The sequence below is a fragment of the Vespa mandarinia genome, chromosome 4 (assembly GCF_050613455.1).
Source record: "Vespa mandarinia isolate Hongniang chromosome 4, ASM5061345v1, whole genome shotgun sequence".
Lineage (NCBI taxonomy): Eukaryota > Metazoa > Arthropoda > Insecta > Hymenoptera > Vespidae > Vespa > Vespa mandarinia.
In genome coordinates this window covers 8,619,141-8,632,183 of record NC_140813.1, presented here as the reverse complement: position 1 = coordinate 8,632,183, position 13,043 = coordinate 8,619,141, and the positions used below count along the sequence as shown (strand labels likewise).

The window sequence follows — 13,043 nt, the reverse complement described above, 5'->3', positions numbered from 1 at the left end:
AACGAGTAACACGTTATTAGGTACAATCGTACTGAATACGTCGAACCCTTATTATCATGGCAGATAAAAAACGATAATAAAAATAATTCCTACCATTCACAGAAACGCCTTAGCTTTCATGTTCGAATAACAGTTCGATAGAGATCACGATAAATTCAGCTGGCGGGCTTCGGGCTGGCTCGCAAATATCATATTGAAAAGGTGCTTGCTAACTTAACTGACTTTGACATTACTATCGTCGTGTATACATTTGAGTTTAAATATATACATATATATATATATATATATATATATATATATACACATATACACATGCACATATATATATAATTATCGTTTATCAAAGCGTGTAATGGTGATTGATATGTTTCGAGGAAGATATTAAACTTTCGAACGAAGCTGTGCTTCTGCATCGAACTTTCTTCTGGTTATTATTGTTATTATTATTATTATTATTATTATTATTATTATTATTAACATTCAAGGTAGGTTGAACAACGTTTCGTGACGAAGAAGTAGCAACGGTGTAGATAATTCAACAATCTCTAACGAACATGTATTGTTTTGTTTCGTGAAAATTAATTAAAGCGAGAACTTTGTCGGCTTATAGCGTGATGATACTTAATTCGATCGTAACGCCGCGGATGTCGGAGAGGATGAGAGAGAGAGAGAGAGAGAGAGTAAGAGAGAGAGAGAGAGAGAGAGAGAGAATATCGTTGTAAAAAAAGAAAAAAGAAAAAAATTATTAGTGGCCGAGCAAATAATGACGTTTTACGAGCGTCGGAGTAGTCGAATTAGCCGGTCAAAGATTTACAACGTGTTTTCGTCCGTTTCAGCGCATAGCTTTTGGTTGAACGAAATTTCAAAGTGGAAATAAGACTGGTCCTGGGTTACCACGGTAGTTCGTACATTATGCATACGGGTGCATGCTAAGTGGCGAGGATATTAAAATATGATAGATAAAAGAAAACACTGTGTTTTAATTGAGGTTGAGCGGTACAAATTATGCTGTCAGGAATGTCGTTAATTTTTATTCCACCAGGACACGTAAAAAGAGACCGGCTTTTTTGACCGTTAAAATGGGAAGAACCGAACGCACCGTATTTCTCTTCGCGATATCGTCGATTCGATACAGTTTGGAAACGTTTAACAGTCTCATCGACGTTCGATCTTCCGCAAAAATAAAAAGAAAGAAAAAAAAAAAGAAAAGGAATAAAAAAATAAAAGAATCGTTCGTAGTTAAAAAACGCTTTGGAAAGGATTAATATTAGCGGCGTTCAATAAACCGGATCCCGAAGGCGATTCATCATGAAAGGCAAATGATCGAGCGTGATCGAGTTCTTCAATCGAGAGGTCGAAATCGATCTTTCCTAGAGTCGATAGAAAGAGAAAAGAAGGGGGAGAAACTAAGGAAACGATCTTCGTGATCAAAGAGGTATTCTATCTCACTCTTTCTTAGAGTCTCGCGTGTGCCTTGCGTTTTTCGCGTGTGTTGGCCAGCGAGTAACGACGTCTCAATTTTACGCTCGAAAAATGTAAGAGAGGCATGCCAGGAACGGTCCTCTTCTTGGATAGACCCTTTTCGCCATTGCCAGTTTTCTCGACACCCTCCAGCCATCTTTTTCTCTTTCTCCTTTTATTTCAAAGGTTAGACGATGTTGTGAGAGAAAGAGAAAGAGTAAAAGAAAGAGGGAGAAAGAGGGAGAGAGAGGGAAAGAGTGAAAGAGAGAAAGAGAGAGAGAGAGAGAGGAAAAGAGGGAGAGAAAGAGAGAGAGAGAGAGAGAGAGAGGAAAAGAGGGAGAGAAAGAGAGAGAGAGAGAGAGGAAAAGAGGGAGAGAAAGAGAGAGATCTCGTCTCACTCGTCCCTTAACGTCGACCATACGCAGCCAAGGATTGCACGCGAAGGTATTAATATATAATTAACCAGCCTGCTTGTAGATCGTATCTGAAAACCTCCTTATCGGATGGCAGCCCGTCGATTCCAGGGCTACCCGTATTATGCGAAGACCTTTTACGTTGCCTTCCTTAGCCAGCCCGTTCGACGAGCCGCTGTTGCTATTGCTGCTGCTGCTGCTGTTGCTCCTACCGCTGTTGTTGCTGCTGCTGCTGATGCTGCTGGGACTGTTACATTGCCGTGGGACTACTACCTTCTCCCCATCTTTCGTTCCTTTCTTTTATTTCTTCAACCTTTTGCATCCGAGAAACATCCAAGAGTTTTTTTCAGATCGATCTGCGAGACGCGATACTGCGTTTTATATCTTAGTATTTATATACATATATATATATATATATATATATATATATATATACAGTATATATGTCATTTAAAGAATTTACTCGACCTATCGAATGAGTCCTCGGATAGGATTATTAAGTAATTATGATGAAAATTGTTAAATTTCTTTTTACTTGTATGTAATAATTTCAATGAAATTTGACATGAAAAAGTAAAAAAGAAAAAAATATGGGAATTTGAAGGCAACCAATCAGATTTTACCATGAGCCAATATCCGACATTATTTTTCGATATCGCTCATTCATTCTTTCTTTCTTTCTTGTCTAGTTTTATCTGTCGAGGTCATCGTTTTTCATTCTATAAGCCTTATTCATGGAACCATTATGTCAACGTATTTACATATGTTGTATATTTAATATCGAATACGAACAGTGTTATACGATCGTGATAATGTAATGACGCTGCTGCTGATCTACGTAAAACTGGGTAATAAAATAAGAAAAAGAAAAATGAACCGTAACTAACATTTAAGGCCGATCGTATAGGAGTCGCCGTGTTTTACGTGCATTTGTTCGCATACAAATATAATGATTGATAATCGTTCGTCTGATACGTATAGTAAGTGGTATGACAAGTTAAGAAAAAAGAAATGTTTACCCGCATCGCGATTTTAAAGACATAATAAGATATCGAAGGTATTCATTAAGAGGAATTAAAAGTATCGTGAGTGATGTTCGTTTTTTGACCACTCTTTATTGCACCTGTCAGGAATATATCGTTTTGCTTTTACTATCGACTCAATCCATCTTACAATTTTAATTATGACCCATTGACATATTCTTTCTTCTTCCTTTGTTTTGTAGCACGTTGTATCTTTATTTAGAAAATTTTTCAATGCTTATGCAAAAAATGCAGGAAAAGAAAACGTAGCAAAAATTTGTAATAAACGAAACAACTCTGATAATCTCATGAATTTGATGAAACCGAGACTTCTTAAGGCGTTTATCTACATAAGAACATTTTAAATAATAAATGAAATCAATTATTGACAAAAACATTATTAAAAAACTTTCCATTATCAGAGCGAAGTAATTGAAAATTAGGGTCAATTTATTGTGATATATATTGATTACTTCACCATAAAAAAATTCGTTAAGTATTGTAAAAGAATTAGACACATTACACGATTCTTCTAAAATTTTTATATTTTTTCTAAATTCAACTTTCTTAACGTTAGGAACGATTGGATGAGAGAGAGAGAGAGGAAGAGAGAGAGAGAGAGAGAGGAAGAGAGAGAGATAGAGAGGAAGAGAGAGAGAGAGAGAGGAAGAGAGAGAGGGAGAGAGAGAGAGAGAGAGAGTGAGAAAGAAAGAGTGTCTATTATTGCGGAAAAAGAAAGTGAGAGAAAGAAAGAGAAAGAGATTAAAATGGAGATAAAAAAAGAAGAGAGAAGGATATTTAATTCGGTTCTCGTCAGGGCCGAAGAGACGAGAACGTGTAACCTGGGGCAACGTGAGGAAAGTAAGATAGAAAGAAAGAGAAAAAGAAAAAAAGAAAGAAAGAAAGAAAGAAAGAAAGAAAGAAAGAAAAGAAGAATATAGACGGAGAAAGATAGATAGAGAAAAAGAGAAAGAGAGGGAGAGAGAGAAGAAAGAGAAAGAGAGAAAGAGAGAAAAGGACTCTAAGAGAAGGGCCCCGCAGGATTGCTGAAGGGATGGTGGAGGGAGTATAACCGGGCGTCAGGAGGATTGATGGCGTCTAGATGCAAATGCAGTCAGTCTGGCACGCAAGCAACGTATCCACCTACCGACGCCTTATGCCAGTTAACGCCTTACAGCTTAATAATCTTGTTCATTCCTCCCTCCATCTCTTCTCTTTCTCCTTCTCACATTGGCAAGCGAGCACCTTACCACCCTTTCTCCGTTCTATTTCGTGTCTTTTATCACTCTCTCGCGTCGGTTAAATTACTTTATTAACCCCCTTTTCTTGGGTCCTACCTTCTCGCGCATCGTTGGAAAGTCGGGCTACCGATTGTGTATATGTATGAGAAAGAGAGAGAAAAATAAAAAGGGTGGATCGTATTTCTCTGCAGGAAGATTTTAATACACAGAGAATTGGTCTTCCATTCATTAAATGTTTCTGTATTTAAGTTCGTATTAATGATCTTAAAAAAAGATATATATATATATATATATATATATATATATATATATATATGGAAAAGGGGTGAGGGAAGAGTATATAGAGGTCGTTAAAAAATTGTTTTCGAAAAAATATTATTAAGTAGGTTCACTTGGAAAGAGATATCTCTCATCTTTACTTGTTTTATTTCAATTAGATATATTCATGATATTTATTAAATCATCGGATTCGTTCTTTATCGATTAGAAAGACCGATATTTTAATAATTTTCTGAAAAACTTCTCGTAAAATAAAAATTTTAATTTTCTTTGTAAGTTTTATCTTAGAAAATGGAAAAGTATGAAAATAATTCGAACAAAGAAAATCCTCATGTAAGATCGAATGCATTAACCTTTGCGTGGTATCGTAGCGTGGGATGCATTCTGTGCTAATTCTCTCTCGTATTGCTATATTATCCCTTCTATTGTACTCCCCTTCAACATTGATTCATCGCGCTCCAGCAATATTAATTTCTCGAGTCGATAATAGTGAGCTCTTGCTCTGTACCATCAAGTAATATATTTACACCTACCTACGTGTAACAATTCGATGTACCAAATGTTTCTAGCATAAAATACGATTGGTAATCTCTATTTATTGAATATTTATCGTCCTCAAGGTATCAAACATGTTTTAGGATTTGCTTCTAATACTATGATAAAATAATATGATAATATGATAAAATTTATCATGTTGAATAATATATAAATAATATGATAAAAGTTATCATGTTGGAGATTATTATTCAGTATAATTTCATTAAAAAGTAGAAATGACAATCTTTACGATTTTCTGATAAATATTCCGGAGCAAAAATATTCTAAGTGCATACGTATAAGTGTATATATATACACGTATCGTCATGAAAGATTGTCTATGGTAACAGGAGGAAGAGCACCTGGAAAGTTCGTGTGCGATGTTCCAGGTAGAAAGTGCCGGTCTCAAGGGTGTCAGGATGTCGTTCCTAACGCTAATGACGTCGTTGACTCTCACTTAACAAGAGACTACCCTCTAAATGGGGGGGTTGCGTTCTGGAAGTCGCTCGTCCAGCTTTTGCTCGGCGAGACCATGATTACGAAACTCGAATTCACTTCTGAATTACATTGCTCGTAAATGCCGTTAACGTCTCTGCAAAATCGTCGGTAAATTAGAGAAGCTAGAAATTAGATCGTGCCATACGGATTCCGTCTGTCCAGAGTTAATTAAAACCATACGATTGAATGGAGAAGGATGTTGATTTTAATAAAGAAAATATTATCGATTAGTGTTTCTTCGTGACGGGAAAAAGTGATTTGTATTTATCAACTTTCATATTATAATTCGATGTCATTATGAACGTGTCAAAAAATATAACGTCCTGTCGGTTGAAAATAAAAGGAAACGAGGAAGGAAAAAAGAGATAGATAGAAAGAGAATGAGGAAGGAGAGGCGGAGTTTGAAGTGCGTATGGAAATATTCGGCGTTCTTGACGCGTTGGGCCCGGGCCGCGTTGTAATTACAATTTAATTGCATGTTATACCGGCCAGAAACGTCCGGACAGTCCATCAGGGTTCTTTCATTAAAAGTTGCATTCACAACTCAATTCGGTTTTTGGCCGGCGCGTAATCAGAGAAGGCAGCAACATAGTAGTGCGTGAGAGAGAAAACGCAGAATGTGAACGTATAATATAATTTCTCTCAGAAATCATATTACATTGAAATTTTTATTCTTCTTCTTTTATTTATTTTCTTTTTTTTTCTTTTTGTTCGACTCACTCTGTAATTCATTGTCTGCAAGCTACATACGTTGAGAATTCAAAAATCAACTCCGGAACGTAAAACGAAAAACAAAATCGTATTCAATTTACTCCCGCAAAAAAATTAGATCTCGTCGGCTATAATTATAAAAGGGATTTATTATAAAAAGTATTACAGGAATATGGTTCGGTCTCATGAAAATTTGACGTATCATTATGATTATCTTTCTGTTGCATTAATTTTCATTTCTTATTCTGAAGCTTCCTCGATTCTTTCTTTTTAAGTTATCATTTTATGTCTTATGTTAGCTGAGCGTGATGTCGTAAAACCAGCGTAAAACCATAAAAATATACTCGAGTTTCTCGTATTACGCACGAAGAGCCGTACAAACGATTAAAGGGCACCTTGCCATTTCCGATACGTCCCTTTCCCTTTTTGAGCGTACACTCGCGCACACACAAGCCGCGGACCGGTTGTTCCTGTCAAAAGGACGTCAAGATAGCACGTAAAAGGCGAAAGCGTTCGTCGATATGCCGCTCGGCTATAATTTCAATTTAATTGCACGTTATTTCGGATATGCGTAAGTGTATCCGCACGCGTACCTATCATTCTTATCCATATTTGAGTATATACGTATATGCGTATATGCATATGTGCGTATGTATACGCGCATCTCTCTCAGTGTATATCAATATAACACACATACATATATATATATATATATATATATATATATATAAATGCGTAAAGACGAGGAGGCTCATTAAATGCCTTAAGCGAGCACGCCATTTCGCAGTTTGCCTGAAACCTGCCACAACTAGTACAACCACCATCACCACCAAAGTTTCGCTGTCTTCAAAGACGACGTATCTGGGATGTGAATCGAACCATGTTATGAAGTTCATCCTTACTTCTCAACTCGCTTGTCTTCTTTCCAATGTCTTATTCATCTTATTGCATATTCATGAAGCTTATAAGATAATTAGGAAGAACGATTTAATTGTATGGTTGAATGAGAGTTGATATGTTTTGTTTTTTTTTTTTTCTTGAAGTTTTAATGAAACAGAGTTAGGGAGAGATAGTTATTGTGATTTCATTATTTTGGTTAAATTAAATTCATTTAATATATTCTCTTTAATGATTTAATCGAGAGCTTCGTTATAACTTAGGGTTTCAAAAATTCTTTGAAAAAAATTGAAATAGAAAACTTGATGAAGAAAATGAATTTATGATTGCACCTTGTAGGTGGATACTCGCCCGTTGCATGCCAGAACAAAATAAGGCGAGTAGTTAATACGCGACGACGTGCCGCGTTTTTCGCGTGGTATAATCGTATGATGATACGTTACCACTGCGTTGGCTCCCTTAACGACACACGCGACCCTGCGCGAATATCGTTCTGTTCTTCCTTTTATTACTCGACATCTTCGTCTGGATGCACGAAGTAAAAGAAAATATATTTCAATATGAGAATTCGTTGAAGTCTTTTTGACGATCATACTCAGAAATATCCTGATATAATCTCTTTCGTACATTTTTGTAGTTAACTAATTCACATTCGCAAGACATTTGAATTTTTATATTCATATTATTATCATGTCAGTTTTCTTCAACTATATTTAACGTGTATGATCTTATTTATACGTCAACATGTTTTATTTAACTACTTCTGTATAACGTTAATCCTTTATAAATCCGTACAATTCTTAAGAAACACGTTCATACAGATATTTTTGAAATCCTATTTCTTTTTCTTTATCATTAAATTCTTTGAATCAACGATCAGTATATGTGAGAAAGTTAATGTTATCTCTAAGTACAAATTATATTCGATATAGTGCAGTTATTTTAGTATATATTTCACATTGTATCTATCCTTTTTCTTTTTTTTTTAGACATGAAAAAGTGAAGTTGTAGAAGGTTAATTATATATTTATTCGAAACATTAAAAATTGATAGAATATAAGATTTCAAAATAATTAATTCTATTGAAGGAAACGACATCTTCCGATTTAACGTAAAGAAAATTTGAACGAACGCGTGCGTACACCGGATTTGCGAAGACGAGTCTTTACTGAATGGGATAATCCTTCATACTGCCACTGTGCACGAGATCCAGTCGAGTACTTATTATGAATTACGGATTATCAATAACGAAGAGATTCGATCGATATCCATTCTGGTCTCGGTTACCTTGGTTCGAGCAAAACGCCTCGGGATAAATCGTATCTAATTACGTTGATTAATGAGCGACTCGATAATTTTTTTCTTGCTTTCGGCGATGTTCAGCATACGTTCACTTTACCTATAAGATTTTACGTAGATGTTAGATCTTAATTGGTCGATGTATGTGTCTACGTTCTAAAGCTATTCATTAAATTCGAATATTATATACAAATAAGAAATCATTTTTTCAAAGTAGACATTGACCTTTCTTTTGAAACGTTTTAAATTATTGATATATGTTTTGTAATAAATTTAATAAAGTACATGAGGAAACATTTTTTCGCGGGTAAAATTTGAAATTCCTCATTTTAATTATTGAATTTAAAATAATTCATCATATTTTTTTATCTATTAATAAATTTAAGATTATACAATTCAATGGATAACATCAGTGAATAAATTAGCATTGATCGTTTTTGAACAAACGAAAAATACGTTAAAGGTCAACAAATGTTAACTTTCGATTGAGATTACGAATATTATTAGACCTCTGATAGCTGGTGGGAAAGGAGATGTTGACGAATAGTATCTTCTACCAATAATTAAACGATCTTTTAAAAGGAAAGGACGAGAAGGATGAGTATCAGTCAAAGAGTCGATAAATCACAGTTTCTCGCGGTCACGAAACGAAACTTGGTCGAAACTTGGCCGAAACGCGAGAACTTTAGCAATTTCTTCGATGAACTTGCTCGTTCGTTGGTTTAACGAGCGAATTTATTCTCTATCTCTCTTTCTCTCTCTCTCTTTCTCTCTCTCTCTCTTTTTGTACGATAAGGCTTCAGCGTGTTCGCGGAAATGGCGACCAGCTATATGAAAAGGAGAGGAATTTTGGGAGAGTAAGAGAGATACTCCGAAACGAATGACATCGTAAAACTGTGGATTGCAAAGCTACGGAGAATGAAACGCTAGCAAAGATTTCACTCGTTCCTTTTAATTCGACGAACCAAAATTGAATCCTCTTCTCGTGAAATCATCGGGATCTTGTGTCACCAACGTTCCTTATTATCTTCCGCCAATAACTTTCCGCTATTTTTAAGTGAATACGATACTTCGTAATGTATTATAAATTTCGTTGGATATTTCTTCAAATGATATCTTTGATAATAATACTCCGAAGTAGATTATGATTCTCTGGTAATATCTATAATATAAATTTCGGACGATATTAATGTATTAATTAATTAACGAATTACGTTTCTTTCAGGATAAATTAATTTAGACATCGAAGAGGATGTAATTTGTATACGTTAATTGGTTCGATTATTTATTCAATAGCTATTAGGAAAGAATATTAGGAAACAAGAAAAAAGAGGGGAAAAAAATAATTTATTCGTTAAAATTTGATATCCTTGTGGTTGTATTTGAAAATAACTACAAAATTAGTCGATTCATTATATTCGTATGTATACACTCCGATCCATCATTCGCCGGCTGTATTACCCATCGTCGAGCGACTTCCTCTCCGTTTTCTCGAATAAAAGCAAAAAGAGAAGAAATAATTTGCGAGGAGTAGAACGTCGACTGGTAACTCTCATGGAAAATGGCCGAACGGGAAGACGACCATTACCAGAAGATTGTTTAACTCGTTATCTCATAAATTATTTAACGCCAACGATGCACCCGACAATGTTTATCGGCTTTCTCGTAATTACCCTCGATGATAATAATAGAGGGTGCTATGGAATGCGAGTAATAAAGAATAGATAAACGAGTGTCGCGCTTTTATTAACGGAAAGATTCATGAATTTGCTTTGAGATCGTTTCGCTTTACTAGTTCGATGCTTTTCACGAACGTGGTCTTCTATCTCGATTAACATAATTACTGAGCTATCATAAACTTTCGTAAATCATTGTTGCGTCGTTGAACAAAAAAAAAGAAGTAACTTCGGTGGACATCATTGGAATACATAATTAGAAACATTTTCCCCGTAAAGATGAAACCTGAGGCGCCATAGCCTGAGAATTTAAAGACTTAGGTATAAGTATCTAGATATAGATATTTATGTCAAACCCGATTGAAATTTTTCATAAGAAAATAAAGAAACTAGATACACACCAATTGAGGATGCTAAAAATTTATTGTTCAACGGAATATTCAACATAACACGCAATAAAGGCGAACGATAATACTACGAGTTTCGTTTCGTAATGGAACCTATTTTCGTGATCGAGCTTGGAGTTTAGAAGAGAAAGGATCTTTCGTCGTCTCCTTCTTTGCCGTTTCATCTTTATTTTTATATATCCATGTCTAGATATATACACGTGCCTGCTCGCGCGTACACATGCACACGTATATATACGTAAAATGTACATGTATGTAATATATATGGATGTCTATATATCGATTAAGATAAGGATTCTCTTTCGGCCGAGTATCGCCAAGTCAATCATAATTTCCGATCTTTTATTCAATTCTGTGTGTTCCCTGGTATATTAGCATACATATGTATGTATTTATATATATATATATATATATATATATATATATATATATATATGAGTACGGATAAAAGAAATTCGCCGTACGACAAGGTGGAAAGAGGACAAAACGATCACTGGGACTGGCAGATCCCTGAGGAAGATACGGACCTACCGTATGCTGGAGCATTCTCGTAAAATCACTGAAATTCCATGTTTATTCAATATGTCGAGATTTCAGATTCGTATTTCGCTTTATCTGCACAAATAGAGAAAAAGAGAAAAAGAGAGAAAGAGAGGAAGTTAGATGTCGGTGGTTTGTAAGGGTGGTGTAGAAGAGAGGGTAGATCGGTATGATGGTTGCTCCATGTTTGCCGACTATTTTCCTGTAGATAAGCCTCGATTCTCGATTCGAACGTCTTCCACGTTTATGGAAGGCAGACATAGCACGAGTTGAGTCAAACATGCGACTCACGAAACGTCTTTCGTGGACGAAACCTTTTCAAAGCACCGTAAGCATCTACGAGAAAATATCCTGTCGGGGTCAGTGTTCTCATAAATTCTTTTTGGATAAAAATTGATTCGATTATATATTTTTTATCATCTCTAATTAATATTAGACATATCGGTCGTATCTCATATTTAACATTCGAATTCATTACGATGATAGCAATCGTCAAAAATATTATTTTGAAAATTACATGCTAATCTTTTATATATTTTTGTATATATCTATTTATAAAACACGAGAGATAGACGATACGATATGAATTGATTTAATGATGTTTTTAAATCGTTATCGAAACAATTTTTTTTCTTTTCTTTTCTTTTTTTTCCTTTTGTTCTTGTGCTCTCAATAACAATAATCGTCCAGTTTGTAAACAAAAGAGATTAGAAAAGATGTCACTTTGTTGTGTTCGGTCATTTAATCAATCGATTTTTGCACGTTGAAACAATAATGTTGAAGATAACAATTTTCTTCTTTCCTCGTTTCAGGCTGCGATGGTGAATCCGACGAAGGTGGTAGCAAAAGACGAAGGAGCAGGACCAACTTTAATAGCTGGCAACTGGAAGAATTGGAACGAGCCTTCCTGTCGAGTCATTATCCCGATGTATTTATGCGGGAAGCTCTAGCAGTCAGACTTGAACTGAAAGAAAGCCGCGTCGCTGTGAGTACTTTATTCCTTCTTCCTTTCTTTCTGTTTTCTTTTCCCCTCTCTCTCCGCTCTTCTTTTTTTTGTTCCTTTTAAAGATTATTAGTCTGAACAGAATACCAAGACAACTTTTTTTCTGAAGATGATCCTCTTACCACCGGTAGTAGCGACGATAAAATATATTCTTCTGCAGGTGTCGTGCTTGGATACAAAGTCTTTAAGCTCGTATCAACGTTAAAGCTTGATATATAGTTTGTAAAGTAACCTACAAGCATACTATTTTGCGAACGGTCTTAAAATATAGATAATACCCGAGTGCCGAAATTCCTTCCTCGTGAGATGATCCATTTTATAACTTCATTTTATTGTTCAAGATAATTGTTGAACAAGGGACGATAAATTTTCATTTCGTTCATTTTAAGAGAAGTAAAATGAAATAGATATTTTTTAAGGATCGCAAATATAAAAATGTTTTAACAAATGGTTAAAACGAAAGAAAACAAAACGAATATTTTTCGAATAAATAAGGATCGTTGACGTTTCAGATACGTATGTATAAGGGAAATTATGATGTAAGGAAAACGTAACTTTATTCGGCCATTTTCATAATGCGAAGGGAGATAGAGAAAGAAAGAGAGCAGCGTCGATTCGACAACGCTTTACGTTGGCGTATTTTTCGTTTATAGACACTACACTTCGAGATCGGTCGTCGCGATACGCACGAATTTAAAGTCACTTCGGAATCGTGTTTCGAGGGTTGATGTTCAACAGACGTCGGGGGTGGCTCCGCGTTACCGACCTTTGCCCCTTGGCCTGACTATCTCTCTTTCTCTCTTTCTCTCATGGGGGTAGTTAGTCCATCTGCTACATTTTGAATGCGGTTACCTCTGAAGAAAAGAACCCGAATCCCAGTCAAATATGTTCGAGGGTGCTAAACCGAAAGAGATCTATCTCGTATAACGTACCCTCGTCCCTCTTCAAATCGATCGTCTCTATTTAAATAATGACCGGGCCCGGGATGTTTAAGGTAGCCTATCGACGAAAGGGAGCTCGTAACTTTCGATTTTTCAACGTCATTTATATCTTTCTATC

At 35.5% G+C, this 13,043-nt stretch overlaps 1 protein-coding gene across 1 annotated transcript in view; it reads left to right on the top strand.

Moving 5' to 3' along the window:
- LOC118443014 (uncharacterized) overlaps nt 1-13,043 on the top strand; it is a 28,382-nt gene that overhangs the window by 10,403 nt on the left and 4,936 nt on the right. The window contains exon 2 of the mRNA XM_035869413.2: nt 11,794-11,966. Within this exon, the coding sequence (XP_035725306.1) occupies nt 11,794-11,966 (173 nt within the window). The remainder of the gene's footprint in view (nt 1-11,793; nt 11,967-13,043) is intronic.